Here is a 26703-nt window from a genome sequence, read left to right as displayed (position 1 = left end):
GGATAATTCAATATGCAAAATTAGATGATAATCATAAGCGACTGGAACGCTGCAGCAGGGGAAACTTATCAAGAAAGTGTTACGGGAGAATATGGGCTTAGTAGTGGGAATAAGAGTGGAGAAAAACTAATTGACTCTGCAACGTATTTCAGCTGTAGCAGCGAATACACTGTTCGAACATCACAAGAGCAGAAACTGTACTTGAAAAAGGCCCGGAGACACGAGAAGATTCCAACGATTCCATCCTGTTTAGTCAGAGCTTCAGCAGTTTGATACTGGATTGTAAAGAGAATCCACGAGCAGACATAGATACAGATCACATTTTAGTGACGATGAAGAGCAGACTAAGAAAATCGTGTGGAAGGATGTGGCAAGAGATGGGAGACTGAACAACGGAGGAACCACGAGATGTTTGAAGTTATTTAAATTGTAGATACTGCGGCAATGAATGCCATATGGGGCAGCTGAGTTGAAGAGGAATGGACATCCCTTAAAAGGGAAATCACAGAAGTTGAACGGACAAACATAGGTACGTGGAAAGTAGCTGTGAAGACGACTTGGGTAACGGATGAAATATTTCACCTTATCGAAGAAAGAAGCAAGTGCAAAAGTGCGGGCAGGAAAGAAATAAGAACAAAAGAGCTCGGGGAAAGACAGGATACTGCAATATAAGTGACTAAGGAATGAAATAAATAAGAAGGGCAGAGAAGCTAAGGCGAAGAGGTTGCAGGAAAAATATAAACAGCTCGAAAACAAAATGGTCGTCCGAAGGACTGATGAAACACATAAAAAAGCCAAGATAGCCTGCGGTAAAATTAAAAGTAAGAACGGTAACACGAAGAATGCATTAGGAATTCCATTATTAAACGCAGAGAAGAGAGCGGGTAGGTGGAAGGAGTATATTGAAGGTCTCTATGAGATAATTCAATATGCAAAATTAGATGATAATCATAGGCGACTGGAACGCTGCAGCAGGGGAAACTTATCAAGAAAGTGTTACGGGAGAATATGGGCTTAGTAGTGGGAATAAGAGTGGAGAAAAACTAATTGACTCTGCAACATATTTCAGCTGTAGCAGCGAATACGTTGTTTGAACATCACAAGAGCAGAAACTGTACTTGAAAAAGGCCCGGAGACACGAGAAGATTCCAACGATTCCATCCTGTTTAGTCAGAGCTTCAGCAGTTTGATACTGGATTGTAAAGAGAATCCACGAGCAGACATAGATACAGATCACATTTTAGTGACGATGAAGAGCAGACTAAGAAAATCGTGTGGAAGAATGTGGTAAGAGATGGGAGACTGAACTACGGAGGAACCACGAGATGTTTGAAGTTATTTAAATTGTAGATACTGCGGCAATGAATGCCATATGGGGCAGCTGAGTTGAAGAGGAATGGACATCCCTTAAAAGGGAAATCACAGAAGTTGAACGGACAAACATAGGTACGTGGAAAGTAACTGTGAAGACGACTTGGGTAACGGATGAAATATTTCACCTTATCGAGGAAAGAAGCAAGTACAAAAGTGCGGGCAGGAAAGAAATAAGAACAAAAGAGCTCGGGGAAAGACAGGATACTGCAATATAAGTGACTAAGGAATGAAATAAATAAGAACGGCAGAGAAGCTAAGGCGAAGAGGTTGCAGGAAAAATGTAAACAGCTCGAAAACAAAATGGTCGTCCGAAGGACTGATGAAACACATAAAAAAGTCAAGATAGCCTTCGGTAAAATTAAAAGTAAGAACGGTAACACGAAGAATGCATTAGGAATTCCATTATTAAACGCAGAGAAGAGAGCGGGTAGGTGGAAGGAGTATATTGAAGGCCTCTATGAGGAAGCGGACTTATTTCATGATGTGATAGAAGAAGAAATTTAAGTCTAAATGGAAGACATAGCGAACGCGGTATTAGAGTGAAAGTTTAACAAATATTTGGAAGACGTGGGATGAAATAAGGTAGAAGTGATAGATAACGATCCTACGGAACTTCTAAAATCATTGGGAGAAGTGGCAACAAAATGACTATTCGAGTTGATGCGTAGAATATATGAGACAGTAGAAATACCATCAGATTTTCTGAAAATATAACCCATACAGTCTCGACAAATAGCAAGAAAAGATAAGTGCGAGAATTATCGCACAATCAGGTTTACAGCCCATGCATTAAAGTTGCTGACAGGAATAATGTACAGAAGAATGGAAAAGAAAACTGAGAATCTGTTAGATGAGGATCAGTTTGGCTTTAGGAAAGGTTAAGGCAGCGCGGAGGGAGTTCTGACCCTGCACTTGGTAATGGAAGCAAGGCTTAAGAAAATCAAGGCAGTCTCATTGGATAAGTCGACCTAGAAAAAGCGGTTAGCAATACGAAATGCCGTGAAATGTCCGAAATTATGAGAAAAATTGGAGTAAATTATATGTACAAGAAGCCAGAGGAAACACAAACAGCGGAAGACCAAGACCGAAGTGCCTATATTAACAAGGAGTAAGATAGGGATGCTGTATTTAGCCCCCACTGTTCAATCTATACATCGAAGAAGGAATGACGGAAGAAAAAGCAAAAGTAGGAGTAAAATTTGTGGTGAAGTGATATCAATAGTAATAGTCATCTGGTGACATTGTTATCCTCAATGAAAGTGACGAAGAATTACGGAACCTGTTGAATAAAATCAACAATCTAATGAACACAGAATCTCGATACAGAGTAAACCAAAGAAAGAAGAAAGCAACGGGTAGTAGCATAAAAGAGAGCAACGACATATTAACATGAAAACTGGTGACCACTAAGTCGACGAAGTTAAGGAATTCTGCTACTTTGGAAGCAAAATAACACATGACGGACGATGGAAGGAGGATATAAAGAAGTGGACTCATACAAGCACAGAAAGCGTTCTTGGCGAAAAGGAGACTACTAGTATCAAACTAGGTCTTAATTTGAGGATGAAATTTCTGAGAATGAACGTTTGGAGAACAACAGTGTATAGTAATGAATCATAGACTGTGGGGAAATCGGAAAATAATAGCTTAGAAGCGTTTCGGATGTGGCGGTATAGAAGGATGTTCAAAATTATATGGGCTGACTGACAAGGGATGAAGAGCTTTTCCACGGAATAGGCGAAGAAAGGAAGATAGGAAGAACACTGACAAGAAGAAGGGACAGAATGATAGGGCATGTGTTAAGGCATCATGGAATAACTTCGGTGGTACTACAGGGATCTGTAGAGGGTAAAAACTGTATGGGAAGCCAGAGATTGTAATACATTTCAACAAATAATTGAGGGCGCAAGTTACAAGTGCTGTTCTGAGATGAAGATGTTGGCACAAGAGAGGAATATGTGACGGGTCCCATCAAATCAGTCAGTAGACTGATGACTCAGCACATAAATAAATAAGGAAAATAGAACGAAACAGAAAAGTCCCTCATATTTAGCGTCAGTTACGTGAGGTTTCATTTTTAATTAATAAACTCATACAGTCAAATTCTGTCTCGAGGGCAGTTGAAAACACAATTTCTGTTTGTCTGATCATATTACGAAAATAGTTAAGACTACAGTCAGTCACTTTCTGTCCACTGGACAGTCTTAGAGTACACTTTTGTAAAATGAGTCACATGCTTTACACTATAAAAACACTTCCTTGTAACAGTAACGATACGATGCTTGTAAGTTGCGGTCGTTCATTCGCATAACATACACTTAGAAGTACCGTGACTGAAGTATTACTTTATCAAAATAATTTATTTTTCCTGTAATGTTCAGTAGGAACCTGTTTGTCACGAAACATTTGCATAAATCTTTGTCAGTCAAGAACCATCTAATGTAAAACTAATAGCTAAGGAAAATCAGCGATATAAAATCAGCCTGTGGCTGAAACAAAACACATGTATGAATTTGTTCATCTCTTTGTTGCTCTGCCTCGGTCTTCCCTTGAGGACAGACGCATATTGTAAGTGTTTACATGTTTACTGGCTTTGTTCTAATAATTAAGTATGAAACAGATGTAAAAAACCCTTTGTTATTGTTCTTATCATAAGTTCTCCTAGTGTAGATATTTACATGTTTGTGCACCAATTAACGCTGGTTCACATCGCTTTGACTGAAATTACGAACTCGGCAGATCATTGCATAGAGAGGTAATGACGGAACGGGCATTGCGTTCAGTCATTAATTTGTTATGATTTATTTGTTACCGCTAGTAGCAAATCGTGGGCCAGAGACTAGATGCCTATCATTTTAATCTGTCTTGCGCTTAATATGCGCAACACATTATTGTGAATGATCAGTGACACCGTGGGCTTCGATCGCGTCAGATATAGGGTCCACTACATAATACTGGTGGATGGTCACTGATAAAAACTGCATCAGGCATTTGTTAGTAACATACCAATATCTTTGGCTAAGCATACTACGTGGTAAATACCACGCAGAACAGCAGTGCCTTAGTCAACCCATTATCCAACCATCTAAACGATGTGTTGGTCTCTCTGGCGATGGTTGCATTTGCTTGACAAAGAATTTCGATAGTTCAATTGTCATTAAATTAACCTGTTCGTCTCAATTGAGAACCTTACGCTACATCAGAACTATAATTAACTTATACACAGAGAGAGAGGAGTAACGCGTTATTGACCCACACAGGTACTGCGTAATCGGCAACAAAATTAAGAACGCGGTGAGGATGCGCAGCTGCATTCAAAGGTTTAGAAGCGTAAATTCGAAAGTTTCAAAGGTAAGAAGGCTATACCCGAACAGCAGTATGCTCACAAAGATGTGGCGACTTAATACATTTTCGTCGCCGGAATCTCATCAAGTTAGTTACTCGTATGCTGACGCACTCTGATTCCTGATATTGTTAATAGATCGCGTCACAATGCACATCCGAATGGCTGCTGCTTTTCGTATCACGCGCATTCTTCTCAGAAACGGACAGTACTTAGTTAAGTGTCTTCTGCTGCGCAAATAATTTCGCCCCTAAAGATTTGGAATTCCATGAGCACACAAGGTCTGCGCAGAGTGTATGTGAGCAGCTCCATCGCCGCTCCTGCCGCTGACACTCGATAGCCCAGTGACTGCCATGTGTTTGGTGTGATGACGAGACGAGTCCCGTGTTATACGTTTTCCACCTTTGACACGTTTCTCAAGCTCGTTGTTGATAGCTTCCTTACTTTTGGTTTCATTGCTATTACAGTCGAAAATCAACTTTCACAGCTGCAAGTTGTAAACAGTGGTTTCCTTTGAGACACGGCCCCAATAGTAAGATGCAGGGGTAACTATTTGTGTCTCACTATGCATTATTCTGATTCCCTTGGAAGTCTAACCAAGTGGTTAAAAAATGAAAAATTTTTGATGGATTTTGAATCGTTAGGATTTTGTTCACATGCCCTCCAAAGGAGTTTCCTGATAAATTGTTTTTAGGACATTTATCTTATTCAACATCATGTATTTGTCACTCATGCCCGAATTTTCTGTTATGCTAAGATCTGACGTTCAACATTTCTTTTTCACTTAATTCTGTTACTTAGAATCACAGTTAATAGCGATTTGATGCAGGCGCCTTGGACAGGTAACTGTGTACTTGGGAGGCGTCCGTCACACGCATATCCAAAGGAGCGGACACTTGTCACACACAGAGACACGAATGGCTTTGTCGGCACCTTGCATAAAATGACAACCTTGCTAATATATTTTCAACCAGAGCTATAGATTCTTCTTAAATATAGTTACAACTCTTTTTGGGCGCCTTATTTCTAAATCTTCTACGGATGAAAGTCCATGTCATGGTTTCTGTCCAAACGGTAACTCATGATGGTACAAGTTTAACAGTGCAAAAGTATCAGCAGTAGGCCCATATTATTCGCCTGAGCATAGTTTTACAGCAGCTGTACTTTTTGCTTAGAGATCTTGACAGGCCTGAGCTACTGAAGAAGTGATTGCATAGGTGAACACAAATTTCAAATGATAGCTTCAACAGCTTGATTTGACATATACCAAAAACTGTGTTCATAGGAATATGCAGACATTAGTCCAAGATGCTGTTTTGACATCTAGCTGTGGAAATATTGTCAAGTATGAGTATTACAAAAATGAAGGGAAAGGTCTTCGCCATTCTGAGAACTGTAGAGTGTAAAATGCAGACAGAACTGTGACCGTAATGTTAAAAGAATGCAAGTTTGTTAAGTAGATGTTGCAAAACAAAGCAGAAAAACACGCTAGAGGCAGAAGAAGACGAAACATATGCATCACGCTGCTTTTAATCAGTGTTCAATCTCAGCTCATTTTGTTTAAAAGCGATTTCCCAGATGTAAAGTTTTTTACTTGAAAAATCCCTTTTTCTGAAAAACTATTCAAGATAATTCATTGACATTTAGTATGCATGTAGAGAACAACCATTTTCAACTATGTAACCTGATATTATGTGAAGTTGTATGATTTGCTTCTAAATAAAATTGTAAATGATGAAAAAGTGACAAAAATTTGGATCCTTTAAGTAAAACATGTGTTTCTGTTTTATGTGATGTGAAAGACAAAGATCTTTGACTGGGCTGGAAAAATGCATTGACAGAATTACTCGATAGCAATTCATCGTTGCTGCCAGTTTTCACGACCAGGGCGCTGTAGCTTCGTTTGCTTTACGGGGCGGCAGCGACTGTTTCTGGTGCACTCGGTTTTGTTTTTCCTTGGCGCGTAAAACAGCCGTCGCTCACGATGTCAATCAGTTCCGGTGCGATTAGCAAACAGCATGACCACCTGGAGATAGGGCCGTATGGGCCGCTGAAATACTATGTCTGTATCAGGGGTTCCCTCACCTTTTGTCCCTGCGTAACGCTTGACAGTTTTCGATATTTGGGCGTCCTGATATAAATTGTGCACTTTTGAACGAAACCTGAAGTGTGGGAGGGAAGGGCGGAAGATTGAGTGACGACTACCACAAGGGTGAGGAATGGTACGAGGGGGGGGGGGGGACAACACAAAGACAGTTTTGCGTCCTGACGATCAGCTAGTAAGAATGGTAGAAATGTGACATACACACTTAATAAACTTTGGTGGAAGTACTTTTCTAGAGTAGTTAATGTTCACGTGTGGTACTTATTTTTTAGCAAATAATATGAAATTAAATTAAGCCACTTCTGATACAAATATTCACTGAGTAAGAAACGAACGGCACTTACAATACTTATTAACCTTTTACATGAGAAGTAATATAAACCAACTGCGCAAGACAGTTATAAACTGGACATGGTTTAAAGTAAATTAGAGCAAAGGCATGATTTGCTGTATCACTATGTCGTTAAACGAAACGCCCCACAAAGTGAAAGTAACAATATTCACTGCGTAATGGCTAGTGCAACGCGGCACATTAAAACACCGCGTAAGTTGGCAGCAGTTGCAAAGAGACACTATAACTTTGGAATAATCACCGAAAAGACCCGATCGAAATATCACCAAAGCCAAAACAAGCTGAATCATTCCCAGCCAAGGAAGCTACGACTAACGAAAAGAGTTATGGGGACGGTACAATCCGACCTTTCTGTGTCCTTTGTAGGCCTACTGTTCGAAACACATATTCCGCAGTAAATCCATTTTCTTTAACGTTATGCAGATGCTACTTTTGTCAATCAGTTTTCTATCACTTTACTTTTCACGCAATTTGGGTGCATAGATCCTGAGAAATCAGTACCCAGAACAACCACCTCTGGCCGCAATAACGGCCATGATACGCCTGGGCATTGAGTCAAACAGAGCTTGGATGGCGTGTACAGGTACAGCTGCCCGTGCATCTTCAACACGATACCACAGTTCATCAAGAGTAGTGACTGGCGGATTGTGACGAGCCAGTTGCTCGGCCACCATTGACCAGACGTTTTCAATTGGTGAGAGATCTGGAGAATGTGCTGGCCAGGGCAGCAGTCGAACATTTTCTGTATCCAGAACCTGCAACATGCAGTCATGCATTATCCTGCTGAAATGTAGGTTTTCGCAGGGATCGAATGAAGGGTAGAGCCAAGCGCCGTAACACATCTGAAATGTAACGTCCACTGTTCAAAGTGCCGTCAATGTGAACAAGAGGTGACCGAGACGTGTAACCAATGGCACCCCTACCATCACACCGGGTGATACGCCAGTATGGCGATGACGAATACATGCTTGCAATGTGCGTTCACCGGGATGTCGCCAAACATGCATGCGACCATCATGATGCTCTAAACAAAACCTGGATTCATCCAAAAAAATGACGTTTTGCCATTCGTGCACCCAGGTTCGTCGTTGAGTAAACCATCGCAGGCGCTCCTGTCTGTGATGCAGCGTCAAGGATAACCGCAGCCATGGTGTCCGAGATGGAAGTCCATGCTGCTGCAAACGTCGTCGAACTGTTTGTGCAGACGGTTGTTGTCTTGCAAACGTCCCCATCTGTTGGCTGAGGGATCGAGACGTGGCTGCACGATCCGTTACAGGCATGCGGATAAGATATCTGTCATCTCGACTGTTGGTGATACGAGGCCGTTGGGATCCAGTAAGGCGTTCCGTATTACCCTCCTGAACCCACCGATTCCATATTCTGCTAACAGTCGTTGGATCTCGACCATCGCGAGCAGCAATGTCGCGATACGATAAACCGCAATCGCGATAGGCTACAATCCGACCTTTATCAAAGTCGGAAACGTGATGGTACGCATTTCTCCTCCTTACACGAGGCATCACAACAACACTTCACCAGGCAACGCTTGTCAACTGTTGTTTGTGTATGAGAAGTCGGTTGGAAACTTTCCTCATGTCAGCACGTTGTAGGTGTCGCCACCGGCGCCAACCTTGTGTGAATTCTCTGAAAAGCTAACCATTTGCATATCACAGCATCTTCTTCCTGTCGGTTAAATTTCGCGTCTGTAGCACGTCAAATTCGTGGTGTAGCAATTTTAGTGGCCAGTAGCGTATCATTTATATCGGTACGTGTTTTGTTTACTTGTGTGCGCACCACATGAAATGTCTCGTACTACCGGTGGTAACTGCACAACCGTCTGGGAACGCCTGGTCCAGATAATTTTATGATCCGGCTGCAGACCCGACAAGAAGATCATCAGTTAATATGCCGTGAAACTACATAGACCCAAATTTACGTATTAAATATATAAAAAAATTATGCTTCACAGAAAATTTTTGGGGGAGGGTATTCAACCCATCCGCCTCGGTTCTGCTGTGGACTCACCAGGTCGTCGGCCATGATGAAGATGATGTGCGGCCGGGAGTCAGCGTCGTCTGCGGTGGGGGAAGCGCTGGCGGGCATGATGGCCAGCGGGTAGATGGCCAGCAGCGCCGCCACCCACAGCAACACACCCAGGCACGCCCACGGCCGCATCCTGCGCTCTGCAACACCACACCACACCGTCACACCTCAGTCTGCGCTGCGATAGCACTTACTGCTTGTGCCTAGTACAGTCCAACAGCTATCCACTGAGTTATAAGGACATCAATAAGCTACCTACTTGACTAGCAGTGGGGTGGGTGACCGTCCGGGTCTGTCGAGTGCTGTTGGCTGTTGGGGAACTATCTGAGTGAGAATTAACGAAAACTGACAACGACCTGGAGAGCAGCGGTCTGACCAAATGCTCCTCCAGTCCACATCCAGTGATGTCGATCGACTAAGGATGACCCGACGGTCGGTCGGTACCGCTGTATCTTCCGAGGCCTGTTTAGTTGGAGTTTTAGTGTTAGTAAGCTACCTAGAAAGGGCGTACAACAGTGTAGATTGGTGGAAGGTTTGGAATTCAGCGAAATATCGATGTGAGCTATATGGAAATATGAGTAATATACACAATCCCGTCACGTTAACGTGACCACCGTCTAGGTTCGACGTCAACGTGCAATAAACACTCACAGACGGCAGGTGGCGAAACTAGCAGTGGAGGCTATAGAAAGTATGTCGTGGGGACGTGGAAAACAGTGCAGTCGTTGTCGTAATGAGGAAACGGAGCAAGTTATCTACAGTCCAAAAGGGCGTGATCATTGCCGTTCGGGAATCGGGTAGAAGCATTTCTGAATGCCGCTGTTGTTCAAGTATACCGTGCATGGCAAAATAGCTCTACCTAAAATCGGTGCTGTGGCAACTGTGGAACACCAAAGGGTAGATAAACAAGGACGACCGACGGCCACGGAGACGTGTAGAGGCGAACAGGTGTGGAACTGTTGAGCAACTGATCGCCCAGTTGAGCCTAGGGGCTACCAAAAACGTCGCCTTATAGACCGTTCGGTGAATGTTGCTCTGTATGGGCCTCCGCAGCAGGCGCCTGGTTCACGCACACATACTGGCTGCTATTCATCAGTGATGAAGGCTGGAATTTACGGTCGCAGGTTCACATCCTGCCTCGGGCATGGATGTATGTGATGTCCTTAGGTTAGTTAGGTTTAAGTAGTTCTGAGTTCTAGGGGACTGATGATGTCAGATGTTAAGTGCCATAGTGCTCAGAGCCATTTTTTTTGTAAGCGCTACTCTGTGATGAAGATGTTGGCACAGGAGGGGAAATAGTGACGGGCGAGATCAAACCAGGCAGAAAAGAAATTTGATGGAACCGCGTCCCCCCCCCCCTCTCCCCCCCCCCCAAAAAAGAAAGAAAGCTCTTTTGTGGAGACAACGTTTTGTGAAATGCCACTTGGATCTTTGAAGGTAACTCTGATATCTACATGAATTGAATATGTAATAAGGAAACGTGGTTCTGCCTTGAGAAAACACAATTTCTCTTGTTTTTCTACCCATTCACAGTTCAGAGAAGTTCCTCCATCTTCAGAGGGTTTTATTTTATTGTCTCTTATTATTACATATTGGTGTTCACAAGTTTGTTTGATATTTGCAGCACAGCTGTAGTTCTTGCCTTCCAATACACCATATTATGTAGCTCTCGCGTTTTCGTGCTTCTATGATACATCTACCTGTTGTTAGAGTGGAGCTGCCTAACATACATTTACACGCTGTGAGTGTTAGGAGAAATAAGTGTTGCACTAGAACGTAGTAATTATAACTGTGCTCCAAATACCAAACAGACTTGTGAGCACCAGTATGTAATAATCTTCTTCTTCTTTTACTGCTTCCTTTGTCCCGCAAGTTCGCAGAGTCGGTAGTTTTGCAATCGGATTTGGCATCTTGAAGGGGTGGCTGAATGTCCATCCTGCCACCACCCCAAACCCCGTGGGATGGAATCAGTGCACCCCAACTGTCAGCGTCTAATGTAAATCACGAAAGAGTGCGAAAATGTTGCAGATGTCTGCGCGGCGTGAAACTGAGGCGAGACGTAGGGAGCAGCCCGGTATTCACCTAGGGGGATGTGGAAAACCGCCTAAAAACTACATCCAGGCTGTCCGGCACACCGGCCCTAGTCGTTAATCCGCCGCGCGGAGTCGATCCAGGGCTGGCGCGCCTACCCGAGTCCAGGAAACAATGCATTAGCACCCTCGACTAACCTGGCGGGTACTAGTGCGTAATAAGAGATAATAAAATAAAACCCACTGAAGACAGAGAAACTTAACGGAAAAATGAATGGCTAGAAAAATAATATGAAACTTCCTGGCAGATTAAAACTGTGTGCCCGACCGAGACTCGAACTCGGGACCTTTGCTTTTCGCGGGCAAGTGCTCTATCATCTGAGCTACGGAAGCACGACTCACGCCCGGTCCTCACAGCTTCACTTCTGCCAGTATCTCGTCTCCTACCTTCCAAACTTAATGCATGGAAGAAAGCTGTGAGGACCGGGCGTGAGTCGTGCTTCGGTAGCTCAGATGGTAGAGCACTTGCCCGCGAAGGGCAAAGGTCCCGAGTTCGAATCTCGGTCGGGCGCACAGTTTTAATCTGCCAGGAAGTTTCATATCAGCGCACACTCCGCTGCAGAGTGAAAATCTCATTCTAGAAAAATAATGTTTGAAGGCAGAACCACATTTTCTAATAACATAATAAGTAGAAAATACGGATAAGGAAAAGAACTTCGACCGCAAAATTAAGTGAATAATTGACAGACGTGAAATCTATAACAGGGAAATTTAATAATAGCATTTCTGAATTATTGAAGCATGAACCTATTACGCGTAGAGAAAACAAGTAAGCAGTTAATCTTGAAGAACGTGATGTTGGAAACTGAACTGATTAACGAGATGCGTGATGGTTAATGCACGGAAGAAAAGGCGACAATTTAACGGGAGGATATTTACTAAAAGTACTTAAATGTCTGAAAGAGCAGTCAACTATAAGTTACGTAAACTTGCCAATTTCATATAACAGTTGTGTCAGGAAAATGGTATTAAATACAAAAACGTGTGCAATGATAAACTTTCAAACGTAACTTAGGAGTGTGATTTAAACTACAGTCAAAAGATAGTGACATATTTAAGCTAGCTGCAGTATAATAAATAATGTCTTAAAGCGCCAAGCATTGTTGCTTTTACCTGTTATTCAAGTATCACTCATTCAACAGTTCAGTTTACGACTCCGTGTTCTGTGCGTCACAGCTCTATTTAAGTTCATTACCTTCGTCGATTTCGGTGTCTATATAATAAGTTAATTTTCTTGTTTTACAAACCCTGAAATTTGTCTCCTTTAGAGCTGATGTTTTTTCTCGTCTTACCAACCGATGTCAAAACATACTAAAATTTTCATATAGTAAGTATTCACATGGACTGAACATTAACCGCCTGAGAGACAAGTACTACTGTCGTTTTCAAACTCCTACACACTGCGACTGCCCGACCGATACGGTGGCATGATCTGTGTTGAAATTCATGTTAAGTCGTGAGTTAGACGTTAGGCATAGTCGTAGATGTGTTTGCTAGTTTGCGTGGCTGTGTTGTGAGCTATTCAGTTTTAAAATAGAAGATGAAACTGAGTCAAGCCGGATCACACGTGATGACCAGCGTAGTACACTATGTGATCAAAAGTATCCTGACACCTCCAAACACATAGTTTCTCATATTAGGTGCATTGTGCTGCCACCTACTGCCAGGTACTCCATATCAGCGACATCAGTAGTCATTAGACATCGTGAGAAACCAGAATGGGGAGCTCCGCGGAACTCACGGACTTCAAACGTGGTAAGGTGATTGGGTGCAACTTGTGTCATACGTCTGTACGCGTGCTTTCCACCTCCTAAACATCCCCAGGTCCACTGTTTCCGATGTGATAGTGAAGTGGAACATGAAGGGACAAGTACAGCACAAAAGCGTACAGACCGATCTCGTCTGTTGACTGACAGTTGAAGAGGGTCGTAATGTGTAATAGGCAGACATCTATCCAGACCATCACACAGGAATTCCAAACTGCATCAGGATCCACTGCAAGTACTATGACAGTTAGACTGGAGGTGAGAAAACTTGGATTTCATGGTCGATCGGCTGCTCGTAAGCCACACATCACGCAGGTAAATGCCAAACGACGCCTCGCTTTGTGTAAGAAACGTAAACATTGGACGATTGAACAGTAGAAAAACGTTGTGTGGGTGACGAATCACGGAACACAATGTGGCGATCCGATGTCAGGATGTGGGTATGGCAAATGCTAAGTGAACGTCATCTACCAACGTTTGTACTGCCAACAGTAAAATTCGGAGGCGATGGTGTTAAGGTGTGGTCTTGTTTTTTATGGAGGGGGCTTGCACCACTTGTTTTTTTACGTGGCACTATCACAGCGCAGGTCTACATTGATGTTTTAAGCAACTTCTTGCTTCCCACTGCTGAAGAGGAATTCCGGGATGGCAATTGCATCTTTCAACCCGATCGAGCACCTTTTCATAATGCATGGCCTGTGGTAGAGTGGTTACACGACAATAACATCCCTGTAATGGACTGGCCTGGACAGGGTCCTGACCTGAATCCTATATAACACCTTTCGGATGTTTTGGAACGCCGACTTCGTGCCAGGCGTCGTCGACCGTCATCGATACCTCTCCTCAGTGCAGCACTCCGTGAAGAATGGGCTGCCATTTCCCAAGAAACCTTCCAGCACCTGACTGAACGTATGCCTGCGAGAGTGGAAGCTGTCATCAAGGCTAAAGATGGGCCAACACCATATTGAATTCCAGTATTACCGATGTAGGGCATCACAAACTTGTAAGTGATTTTCAGCCAGGTGTGCGGTTACTTTTGATCACATAGTGTATGTACAATTCGCACATCTAGTTTCAGATCAGAACAATGTACCCGCTATGTACCTCTTGTGAATGGTAGGCTTTTCGGTAGTTTCGTACTTTATTACTTAGGTAACTAAGCATTTTTTCCACCCATCACTCTTCCAAAGTGTTAATATTACCAGCTCCAAATGCGATTATTCTGAGACATTTGCAATGACATTTTTTTTCAAATAGCCACACCAGGCTGCTAAAAGTTTTTTTAATTATTATTCTGGAACATTTTTGACATGGGCATCATCATCTGGTAGAACGATTAAAATTTTTCGAAGTTTTAAATGTTGTACCATAAGGTCGAAAAGAGATGCAGAAAATGAAACAAAAGCTTTTAGGAACTTGCTATGAATACTTACAGCAAAACGTATTTTCTGCAAGGTTTGTCGCACAACTTTAAGCAGTGTTATGTATTTTCAGTGACACTGGCGTATTATACAGAGATTTCACAACACCGTCACAGCATTATTATCAAGGGAAATACAAAATCTATAAACAGCAGTTTCTCATATAGGAAATAAAAGATCGGGACTTAAAGAGAACTAGCGAAAACAAGAGTAATGATTTGCAATCCGCTCTTCAAAGAAGCCAGAAGTATTCCCAAAACGAAACTCGTATTGTTAAGAAACTTATAAAAGGTGTACGCAAGACACGAGATACATTTTCATGTGACGTGATGGGGTAGCAATGTAACGAGTTTCAAAATCTGAAGAGCGCTTTATGAGGAAAGCAACACCGTCCAAAGGTCACGTGATCTGGGTGGCAATGTGCACTGCACAAAAAAATAAAATAAAATAAAATCTGAAGCACCCAGAAAGGGAGGAGGAAACGAAATGAATCTTCACAGGTGAAGAGAATGTATGATGTTATTTCAGGGATTACGATATCGAACCAAATTTACATTGGCAGTATGAGCCCACTTATTACTCTGGCGTTGCACCTCCTCTGACCTGGATGCATACAATGATTCGGTTGTGATGGGTGTCGTAAGGCCATCACATCCTCTCCTGAGGCAATAGCCCACAGCTGTTGTTACCGGCCTTATATACTGAATACTGGCACTGGGGCAGAGCTGCCATCTGAGCCGGTGTCACCGATGTTCTGTTGGAGACAGATCTGACGATCTTGCTGGTCATGGGAATACCTCAAAACCAAACAGACTGTTCATAGAGGATGTGGTAAGTGTAAAAGAGCGTTGTCGTATTGGAAAATGGCATCACGATGCTTTTGTTGGGAGGTAACGTAGGATGTGCCGTCAGAGTTCTCTCAACCTCTACAAGCTGTCACCGGAAACCAAACTCAGTGGCTTCCTACACCATGAAACCTGTAGTAATACCGCTGTACCTCCCAAAAACACTGGAAGAATGGGACCTCTCATCAAGTCGCTGCCATACTCGCAGAACGGCGATTCATTGTTGAAGATACTGCGACGCCACTCATCGGCAGTCCATGCGTCCCGGTTACTGCACCAGTCCACGTGCAGAAGTCTGTGGTGCGGTGTTAACGGCAGCCAACGCCAACGCAAGGTATGGTAATTTTTCAGACCGCCTGCTGCCTGTCTCCGAGCAATGGTGCCGAATGATACACAATGTTGCAGCAAATCTGTTACCTGTTCTAGAATGGTGGGCGCAGATATGAAGATGTTACCATGTGCTCTGCTTACAATATGGTGATCTTCCATGTGGTACACAGACGTAGTCGATTGGAGCCTTGACGACGAATATTATCACGTTATCATGGAGACCAATATCAGGCTACTGTCTCATCCGGAGTGCCCCAGAAACCAGGATATTACACGATTCGACCAGCCACCTACTCTGTGCGATCAAAAGTATCCGCACACCTGGCTGAAAATGACTTACACGTTCGTCGTCCATCGGTAATGCTGGAATTCAATATGGTTTTGGCCCACCTTTTGTCTTGATGACAGCTTCCATTCTCGCAGGCATACGTACAGTCAGGGGCTGGAAGGTTTCTTGGGGAAGGGTAGCCCACTCTTCACCGAGTGCTGCACTGAGGAGAGGTACCGATGGCGGTCAATGAGGCCTGGCATGAAGTCGGCATTCTAAAACATCCCAAAGGTCTTCTATAGGATTCAGGTCAGGACCCTGTCCTGGCCAGTCCTTTACAGGGATGTGATTGTCGTGTAACCACTCCGCCACAGGACGTGCATTATGAACAGGTGCTCGATCGTGTTGAAAGATGCAGTCGGCATCACCGAATTGCTGTTCAACAGGGGGAAGCAACAAGTTGCTTAAAACATCAGTGTAGGCCTGTGATGCGATAGTGCCTCGCAAAACAACAAGGGGTGTAAGCTCCCTCCATGAAAAACACGACCACACCATAACACCATCGCCTCCGAATTTTACTGTTGGCACTACACACGCTGGCACATGACGTTCACCCACACCCTGCCATCGGATCGCCACATTGTGTACCGTGATTCGTCACTCCACACAACGTTTTTCCACTGTTCAGTCGTCCAATGTTTACACTTCTTACACCAAGCGGGCATCGTTTGGCATTTACCTGCGTCATGTGTGGCTTATGAGCAGCTGCTCGACAATGAAATTCAAGTTTTCTCACTTCCCGCCTAAGTGTCATAGTACTTACAGTGGGTCCTCATCTTACACATTACGACCCTCTTCAAATGTCAGCGGTCTCTGTCAGTCAACAGACGAGGTCGGTCTGTACGCTTTTGTGCTGTACGTGTCCCTTCACGTTTCCACTTCACTATCACATCGGAAACAGTGGACCTAGGGATGTTTAGTATAGTGGAAACCTCGCGTACAGACGTATGACACAAGTGACACCCAATCACCTGACCACGTTCGAAGTCTGTGAGCTCCGCGGAGCGCCCCATTCTGGTCTGTCACGATGTCTAATGACTACTGAGGTCGCTGATATGGAGTACCTCCCAGTAGGTGGCAGCACAATGCACCTGATATGAAAAACGTTTGTGTTTGGGGTTGTCCTGATACATTTGGTCACATAGTGTACAATAACGCCCTTTTCAAACTTTCAGCTGTGAGTAACGCTGTCTGCCACGAGTAGGCGGCTCTCCGTGTCTTTTGAAACGTCCCCTTAGAAAAATTTATGAATTACTGTGCTGATAAACCTCTTACATTATTTGCTTTTCAAACAGCTGAGCAAAACAACGTACTCAAACATTCACTAAAGTGACACACAATATTTTTAGCGCAACGCAATCTGACTTTCAAAAATCCCTACAAAAGAATGGTCCCGACTAACATTAACCTATACGTTTCACAAATCACTTACCTCACAATGCTCTTGGTTACTCGAACTACTGCAATACAGCGAGCGCCACTACTGCCAGCTAAATAAAAGATTCAAACTACGGAACGCACTAACTACTGATAGGCATAGTTAGCAAATGAAAGATTTTTATAGAGAACAAACAATGTATTTACCTTAATAGTCATCAAAAGTCATAATATATATAGCAGTTCATGACATCCAGTCTTACAAATTTCAAAATTCCGCCATTTCTCTCCCCACATCCACCACTGCTGGCGGCTCACCTCCAACTGCGCAACGCTACGCACACAGCCAGTGATTTTCATACAGAGCCCTACGAGTCGTTACCAATATAAAAACCTAAACAGCCTACTTACACTTTCACCCAACACCTGACGTTGTTTATGCTCATTACATGCGTTATCAGACCAGGATGAAACGCTAAACAGGAACAACTCTAATGATCTCTGGTGGTCGTTCTACCCATCATAGAGAATTGCAAATCTAATCATTTGCATACTCGCCAATGGTGTGTTTGTAGACGAACTCACCAGTGGCAGCTGTTGTGTAAGAGCACGTGAATACCCTAACTTTTGACACCTTGCCTATTTATTGGCTATTTTTCTTTGATTGCTGTTAAACGTAACATAGATGCTGCAGTCTGAAAGATACAGCACTTAAATCTACCACGCTACTGCTCCTCTAGAGTATGTGAAATTTGGCATCAGGGTCGAGAGCACACCTTCAGTTGTGCACGTTTTAAGGAGCTTTTGCGCATGCGCAACTCGCGTGACGTAATTTTCTTACAGGCCAAATTTATACGGATTTGATAAACAATGTGCACAGTTCATGCTGTGCAGCCACCATGTGGTAGCATATTGCACCAGACTTTTATCCCCATATGCTGGGCATAAATCCTGCTAGATGATAGCGCACTCGTCAGATATGCTGATTCACTCACTATATACTGCAGTAAAATTATATAGGATGTTAGTAAATACTAAAGTCGTGCTGACATAAAATCTATTTTGTGGGTTTCTGAACGAGTTAGAGTGTATTATCTTAATGAATTTTATCATACAGTAATCCATTTGAGGCACTGAGCATATGAGGACCTAAAGCACATCACCATCGATGCTACAATAATACCATTTATACATACTTCCGAAATCTGTTGATCTTATGGTGAATCAGGTTTGCCTGCGCTGTGGGCCTACATTGTATATATAAAAATTCACCAAAAACTGTATTACTGGTTTCTCTGATATTCATTTAAATGTGGGTGCGACGGCAGTGTACTTTAGGCCCTTGTGGATCTCAACGCCTCATTTGTATTCTAGTCCAGTGATCATGTTGCTAGACATTACTACTTGAGTTTAATCAATTGTACAAACGAAGCTTTGTTTTGGAGTTGGTTGTTTATTGTGAGGGAACTGGCTTTCGTGTGCAGTGTAAACATGGACTGTGCTGAATCTATTTTAAATGCTAACAGAAAAGTAAAGCTGTGAGGACGGGTCGTGAGTCGTGCTTGGGTAGCTCAGTCGGTAGAGCGCTTACCCGCGAAATACAGAGTTCGCGAGTTCGGGTCTATGTTCGGCACACAGCTTTAATCTGCCAGGAAGTTCCATACCAGCGCAAACTCCGCTGCAGCGTAAAAATCTCATTCTGGGAACAGAGAAGTAAATTACCAGGAACAGTTAGCCGCAATGGTACCACGGCCTCCGAGAACAGATCCTTTGAGAGAGTGACGAAATCAAATAAGCATGAATACAAACGGACATTTAACAAAAAAATGTACAGTTAGCGCAAGTTGTTATGTGAGTGCAGCGGAAAAACACGAAAACTCCCACTTACACGAAAATGCGAAATGGGGAGTAGCGAAAGCTTACATATTACACTACTGCCCATTAAAATTGCTACACCAAGAAGAAATGCGGATGATAGAGGGGTATTCATTGGACCAATATATATTGTACTAGAACTGACATGAGATTACATTTTCACGCATAGATCCTGAGAAATCAGTACCCAGAACAACCAACTCTGGCCGTAATAACGGCCTTGATACGCCTGGGCGTTGAGTGAAACAGAGCTTGGATGGCGTGTACAGGTACAGCTGCCCATGCAGCTTCAACACGATACCACAGTTCATCAAGAGTAGTGACTGGCGTATTGTGACGAGCCAGTTGCTCGGCCACCATTGACCAGACGTTTTCAATTGTTGAGAGATCTGGAGAATGTGCTGGCCAGGGCAGCAGTTGAACATTTTCTGTATCCAGAAAGGCCCGTACAGGACCTGCAACATGCGGTCGTGCATTAACCTGCTGAAATGTAGGGTTTCGCAGGGATCGAATGAAGGGTAAAGCCACGGGTGTAACACACCTGAAATGTAACGTCTACTTTTCAAAGTGCTGTAATGCGAAGAAGAGGTGACCGAGACGTGTAACCAATGGCAACCCATACCATCACGCCGGGTGATACGCCAATATGGCGTGGACGAATACACGATTCCATTGTGCTTTCACCACGATATCGTCAAACACGGATGCGACCATCATGATGCTGTAAACAGAACCTGGATTCATCCGAAAAAAAATGACTTTTGCCATTCGTGCGCCCAGGTTCGTCGTTGAGTACACCATTGCAGGCGCTCCTGTCTGTGATGCAGCGTCAAGGGTAACCACAGCCACAGTCTCCGAGCTGATAGTCCATGCTGCTGCAAACGTCGTCGAACTGTTCGTGCAGATGGTTGTTGTCTTGCAAACGTTCCCATCTGCTGACTCAGGGATCGAGACGTGGCTGCACGATCCGTTACTAGTGATACCAGGCCGTTGGGATCCAGCACGGCGTTCCGTATTACCCTCTTGAACCCACCGATTCCATATTCTGCTAACAGTCATTGGATCTCGACCAACGCGAGCAGCAATGTCGCGATACGATAAACCGCAATCGCGATTGGCTACAATCCGACCTTTATCAAAGCCGGAAACGTGATGGTACGCATTTCTCTTCCTTAAACGAGGCATCACAACAACGTTTCACCAGGCAACGCCAGTCAAATGCTGTTTGTGTATGAGAAATCGGTTGGAAACTTTCCTCATGTCAGCACGTTGTAAGTGTCGCCACCTGCGCCAACCTTGAGTAAATGCTCTGAAAAGCCAATCATTTGCATATCACAGCATCTTCTTCCTGTCGCTTAAATTTCGCGTCTGTAGCACGTCATCTTCGTGGTGTAGCAATGGCCAGTAGCGTACATATTGTTTCGTTATTGCCCTACACTGTACTTAATTGTGAGAAAACAACAAAATTCCACCAAAAGAATTCTTTCTTTAGTTAATAAGCTACGCATCTTATTATTATTATTAATGGCAGTGACAGTAGTTGTATATACTTGTTGATTAGCATAACTGTTATACAGCAGAGGCTATTAATTTCACACTTTCAAATTTATCTGAATCAAAAAATTTGTGTGCCCCCAGAACGTATACTCACAAGCCGCCACTGTTAAATTGACAAGCAGTGTATGTTGCGGAGAAGAACTACTCACTGGCATGCTAATGGGAGATACTTTTACCTTATGCTCTGCTCACAGCGCTTTTGTGGTGTCGGCTCACGCAGCTGCGGAGAAAGCGAACGGTGCACGCAGCAGAGGCACGCACTGTCGCCCCAGTGACCCCTACACAACGGTGCGTGCCGAGCTGCCGGTTTCAGGGTCACGCACAATGTCGCCAGCACTCGGCACCTACCTTATGGCAACAGGATCCGCTCACTGGCAATTCTTCAAGTTCCCGTGCTACCCTTTCCGAGAAAGTATTTTTCACTGTCGTTCAACTAAAGAACGCCAAATGACTTCTGCTGTTTCATTGTCTCGGTATGTGTTTAGAGATGTCGTAAGGCCGTTACCTACAGGGTGTCCAACAAAGGACTCCCTGATTTTGAAATTAAATAATACGAAAACAAAGATCGACGAACTAAAGGAACGATACGTTTACTGTGAAAGAAGTGAGAAATGTACATATAAGTTTCGAGGCTGCAGTTATAAAAGCTGCTAAGAGATGGCACTGTACGCTGTACAGCTCGTATCAGCCTACATTAATAAATTCGCCCACTGCAAGCTGTCTTTGCAGTCACATCATAACCTTTTCGAGCTGGCCATCGCTCGCAGTAGAGAGGTGGCGCAAACAGACAGTTAAATTTGCGCTTGACGTCTTTTAGTGTCTCAACAGAAATAGATTCTTTTGCTGCACAGATTGAAGATTCAAGCTCGTCCAGCGTGGTGGAATAGTTCCGGAAGGCAATGTCTTTCAATGTAACCCCAAAAAGTAGTCAAAGGGAGTCATATCGTGTGAATATGGAGACCAGTCCATGACTATGTCAGTAGATTTAGGTTAACATAACGAATTTCCCGTAGTATTCACTGAGAAACACGGGTGCGATCTGGTCAGTTCCCATCCTACATTAGCCACTCGGTACCACGCCGACACTTGCTGTGTAGCGACATGCCGGCCGCGGTGGTCTCGCGGTCCTAGGCGCGCAGTCCGGAGCCGCGCGACTGCTACGGTCGCAGGTTCGAATCCTGCCTCGGGCATGGATGTGTGTGATGTCCTTAGGTTAGTTAGGTTTAAGCAGTTCTAAGTTCTAGGGGACTGATGACCACAGCTGTTAAGTCCCATAGTGCTCAGAGCCATTTGAGTAGCGACATATTGTCCCATCATAGCTAAGTAATGGAGTTCGCTAGTTATCAAATTTCGCATGAAAAAATACCGATAGTGTTGCACACCGCAGCCCAAACGTTTGGCGAATGCACACAAAGGAAGACTTTAGGCCGGTCACTGTGGCCGAGCGGCTCTAGGCGCTTCAGTTCGGAAACGCGCTGCTGCTACGGTAGCAGGTTCGAATCCTGCCCCGGGCATGGATGTGTGTAATGTCCTTAGGTTAGTTAGGTTTAAGTAGTTCTAAGTCTAGGGAACTGATGACCTCAGATGTTGTCGCATAGTGCTTACAGGTATTTGAACCACTTTTTTGAAGATTTTCAGAACTAGAAAATCTCCAGTTTTGTTTATTCGCAAATCTATTCAGGTGGAGGCGTGAACCACGAGCAGACAACATCAAATATCATTATCAGTCACTGTGAGAATCTGGGTGTCAAAGTGTGCAGAATTGGCACAGGTATGACACGGTGACGTCGAATTTTGAGTGAAAACTATAGACTCTTTCTCAGTATTGAACACGTTGTGGAAGCTTCAAACCGGTCTCTGCTACAATTCTTCAGATAGTTTTTCCTAGATTTTGTTGAATAAGTTCAGAAAGTATAGCGTCATTTTCTGGTCTGAGGGCACTTTCCCCAGTAGATCGTAATCACATTATCCATCCGTGCCCGCATCTCGTGGTCGTGCGGTAGCGTTCTCGCTTCCCACGCCCGGGTTCCCGGGTTCGATTCCCGGCGGGGTCAGGGATTTTCTCTGCCTCGTGATGGCTGGGTGTTGTGTGCTGTCCTTAGGTTAGTTAGGTTTAAGTAGTTCTAAGTTCTAGGGGACTGATGACCATAGATGTTAAGTCCCATAGTGCTCAGAGCCATTTGAACCATTTTATCCATCCGTTCGAATTTGGCGAAGGGATTGTGAGTAGTTTTCGCATCAGATCCTTTTGAAACATATAATCATGTTTAAAAACTGCGCATTGTTGTTGTAATAGTGTGTTCTAACCCGTTATATTCCAATACCTGAAACACACTTCACATGGTATGAAATTTTTGTTCGGTGTGCTAACCTCGTTCACATTTCAACGGTTGGTATGTTACCTCTAGGATTCGAAGTACTATTTATAAAAGTTACGTATTGTGATTACAGCGCCATCTGTAATCAGCTTTCAAATAAGTGTACTGTTTTCTACATTCCTCTATAGATTTTGTTACATTTCTCTATCGATCTTTGTTTTCATGTTACGAGAGTTGCATCCTTACACAAAACAGATACATGTTTTAAAGTTTGACTGTCCTTCACAGCTGGCCGGAGTGGCCGAGTGGCTCTAGGCGCTACAGTCTGGAACCGCGCGACCGCTACGGTCGCAGGTTCGAATCCTGCCTCCGGCATGGATGTGTGTGGTGTCCTTAGGTTAGTTAGGTTTAAGTAGTTCTAAGTTCTATGGGACTGATGACCACTGCAGTTAAGTCCCATAGTGCTCAGAGCCATTTTTGAACTGTCCTTCACAGTAGTCACAGCATTGTGTATAACCCGCTGTCAGCGATTTGGATGTCATAGTATACACTTAGCAGCGCCAGTTGTGTTGATATGCGGGTGGAGCGGTCGGTTGCCCGACGAATCTCTGTAACAGTTCTGAAACGAAGGCCTGCAATGATTCCCGCAGTCTAGGGACGAACTTGAAGTCATAAGGGCTATGTCTGGGAAGTGTGGAGGTTTGTACAGCACTTCCCAGATCTATCTAACGAACAAATCAGTCAGCGCCATATGCGCCTGAGCATTGTTCTGCAAAATGATGGGTGGATCAGCACATTGTCGTCGCTTCTTACTTCGAGTTGGCTGTAGACAGTGAAGTGCTGTGCCACGCACCACGCTCCCTGTATTTAAGCCCTTATGACTTTAAGTTGATTCCTAAATCGAAAGAAGATCTTCATGTCATTCGCTTCAGAATTTTTGCAGAGATTCGTCGGACCATAGACCGCCAAACTCTATCAACACAACTGCCTGTGCTAAGGGTACCCTACGACTTCCACATCGGTGGCAATGGGTTGTACACAGTGTTGGTGACTACTTTGAAGGACAACGCAGCGCGATTTGTGGCTGGACAATCCTGTTGGGAAAGAGAATAGGTGTCCCCGAGGAAAGCTTTGAACGAACATACACGACTGAATCATAGACTAGTCTATGGTACTGTCGTACAAGTCAGTTTGACGAGATAGTGTAACGACATTCTGCAGATGTGATTGTGATGACAGCTTAAGCCGAAATGCTAAGTTAAAAAAAAGTAAAGCTGTCAAGACGAAAAATTAAACTATTTACGTGTGCATTTATACTCCCTGTCAATTTTTTTTTCTTTATTGTTATTTTGAAACCTGTATTACAGGCAGGCCTGCAGCAGCATACGACGCCGCTCTTCAGCCGCAGAGAACACAAAGTTACAAATGAAGACATTTAAAGGAAAAACATGGTGGACATATAAACAGAGACACTTTTTAAAATACAAGGTGCCGTTCACGGGCGTAGAGTCCAAGATAAAATTGTTCAGACACTTCGACACACACAGAGACGAAAATTGTCACACGTGAACGTAGGGGCACAAAACGAAGAACACTGAATCACTTAAGCACAAAACGACGGCACACACAGAACACGAGGCGTTGATCTCCGGCGCGCGAATGTTCACTATCCATGTACGAGTCTGGGGACCTGCCAAGAGAGGAGGAGGGGGGGGGGAGGGAGAGGGGAGAGCAGAGGCCATGGGCAGGGGAGGTAGGGGCAAGGGAGGAAGGGGGAGGGGAAGCCTTGGGGAAGAGGAAAGGAGGGAGGGGATGGGGAAAAAGGAAAGAGAAGGGAGGAAGGGTGCCTATTGAGAAGGACACAGGATGTGGTGGGGGGGATCAAAGTTGATAGGAGGGGTAGATGGAGGGGAGGAGGACATCATCAGGGAGGGGGAGCTGGCGGAAGCCTCCTTGGGAGAGGGTGAGGAGGGTGGAGAGATGGAGACCGGGTCGGATGTGGGAATACAGGCGCGGCAGCGGGCAGGGTGGGAGAGGATGGGTGAGACAAGCGGGTGAGGAGGATCGAGTTTGCGGGAGGTGTACAGGATCCGTATCCTTTCGAGGAAAAGGAGGAGGTGGGGGAAGGGGATGAGATCATACAGGATCCACGTGGGGGAGGGGTGACAGATGCGAGAGGCGAGGCGGAGAGCATGGCGTTCAAGGATTTGGAGGGATTTATAAAAGGTAGGGGGGGGGGAGACCCAGGCTGGATGGGCGTAACAAAGGATAGGGCAGATGAGGGATTTATAGGTGTGGAGGATGGTGGAGGGGTCCAGACCCCACGTACGGCAGGAAAGGAGCTTGAGGAGACGGAGTCGGAAGCGTGCCTTGGCTTGGATTGTCCAGAGGTGGGGAGTCCAGGAGGGGCGACTGTCGAGGGTGACGCCAAGGTACTTAAGGGTGGGAGTGAGGGCGATAGGACGGCCATAGATGTTGAGATAGAAATCAAGGAGGCGGAAGGAAGGGGTGGTTTTGCCTACAATGATCGCCTGGGTTTTGGAGGGATTGACCTTGAGCAACCACTGGTTGCACCAAGCGGTGAACCGGTCAAGATGGGATTGGAGAAGGTGTTGGGAGCGCTGCAGGGTGGGGGCAAGGGCGGTGTCATCGGCAAACTGGAGAAGGTGGACGGGGGGTGACGGCGGCGGCATGTCCGCCGTGCCCTGTCAATTGGATACGTCTGTTACATTATATCCTTCTCTCCCATTTCTGAACGGCACGTGGGGGACACCGACTGCCTGTGAGCCGCCGTATCAGCTCTAATTTCTCCGACTTTTCGCTCGTAGTCATTTCAACTTATGTATATATGAGGAAATAAAATGTTGCTTCACTCTTCTTGGGGCGTAGTATCTCTGTGGTGCACGATGTCACTGGAGTTTGTTGAGCATCCGTGCGTCTGTCTCGTACTGAGCCGTTATGAAATACGAGGGGCGTTTGAAAAGTCCGTGCAAAGTCCAAGAGATGGCACCACCGGCGCGTATCGAGGTCATGTTTAGTTAGTAGCATCTTTGGAAAGAACGCACACCAAGTTTCAACCATATTGGTCTATTTCTCTGTGTTTGGCATTCGTGTGAGTCAAGCGAGTCGAGTGATTGTCAAAACACGGACGAAAAAGAATTTCGTGTGGTGATTAAACATTACTTTATGAAAGGCAAAACGCCTCAGGAGACTAAAGAGAAGCTTGATAAACATTACTGTGACTCTGCACCTTCGATTAGAACAGTTTATAAGTGGTTCCAAAATTTTCAGAGTGGCCATATGGGCACAAGTGATGCTGAATGTTCTGGACGCCTCGTGGAGGTTACGACTCTAGAAATCGTTGATAAAATCCATGATATGGTGATGGATGACAGAACAATTAAGGCGTGTGAGATTTCTAGTGCTGTGGACATCTCGAATAAACGAGCACATAATATTTTGCATAAACATTTGGACATGAGAAAGTTATCCGCAAGATGGTTTACGCGATTGCTCACGCTTGACCAAAAGCGGAATCGTGTGAAGTGTTGCAAGGATGGTTTGCAGCTGTTCAGGAAGT

At 44.4% G+C, this 26703-nt stretch overlaps 1 protein-coding gene across 1 annotated transcript in view; it reads right to left on the bottom strand.

The window, feature by feature from the left end:
* The window catches only part of LOC126175891 (arylsulfatase B-like), a 361227-nt gene that overhangs the window by 125441 nt on the left and 209083 nt on the right, over positions 1-26703 (bottom strand). The window contains exon 3 of the mRNA XM_049922945.1: positions 9199-9356. Within this exon, the coding sequence (XP_049778902.1) occupies positions 9199-9356 (158 nt within the window). The remainder of the gene's footprint in view (positions 1-9198; positions 9357-26703) is intronic.

Source organism: Schistocerca cancellata, chromosome 3 (genome assembly GCF_023864275.1).
Source record: "Schistocerca cancellata isolate TAMUIC-IGC-003103 chromosome 3, iqSchCanc2.1, whole genome shotgun sequence".
NCBI classification, from domain to species: domain Eukaryota; kingdom Metazoa; phylum Arthropoda; class Insecta; order Orthoptera; family Acrididae; genus Schistocerca; species Schistocerca cancellata.
Note: the sequence above shows the minus strand (reverse complement) of the source record. Positions and strands in the feature narration are given on the sequence as shown.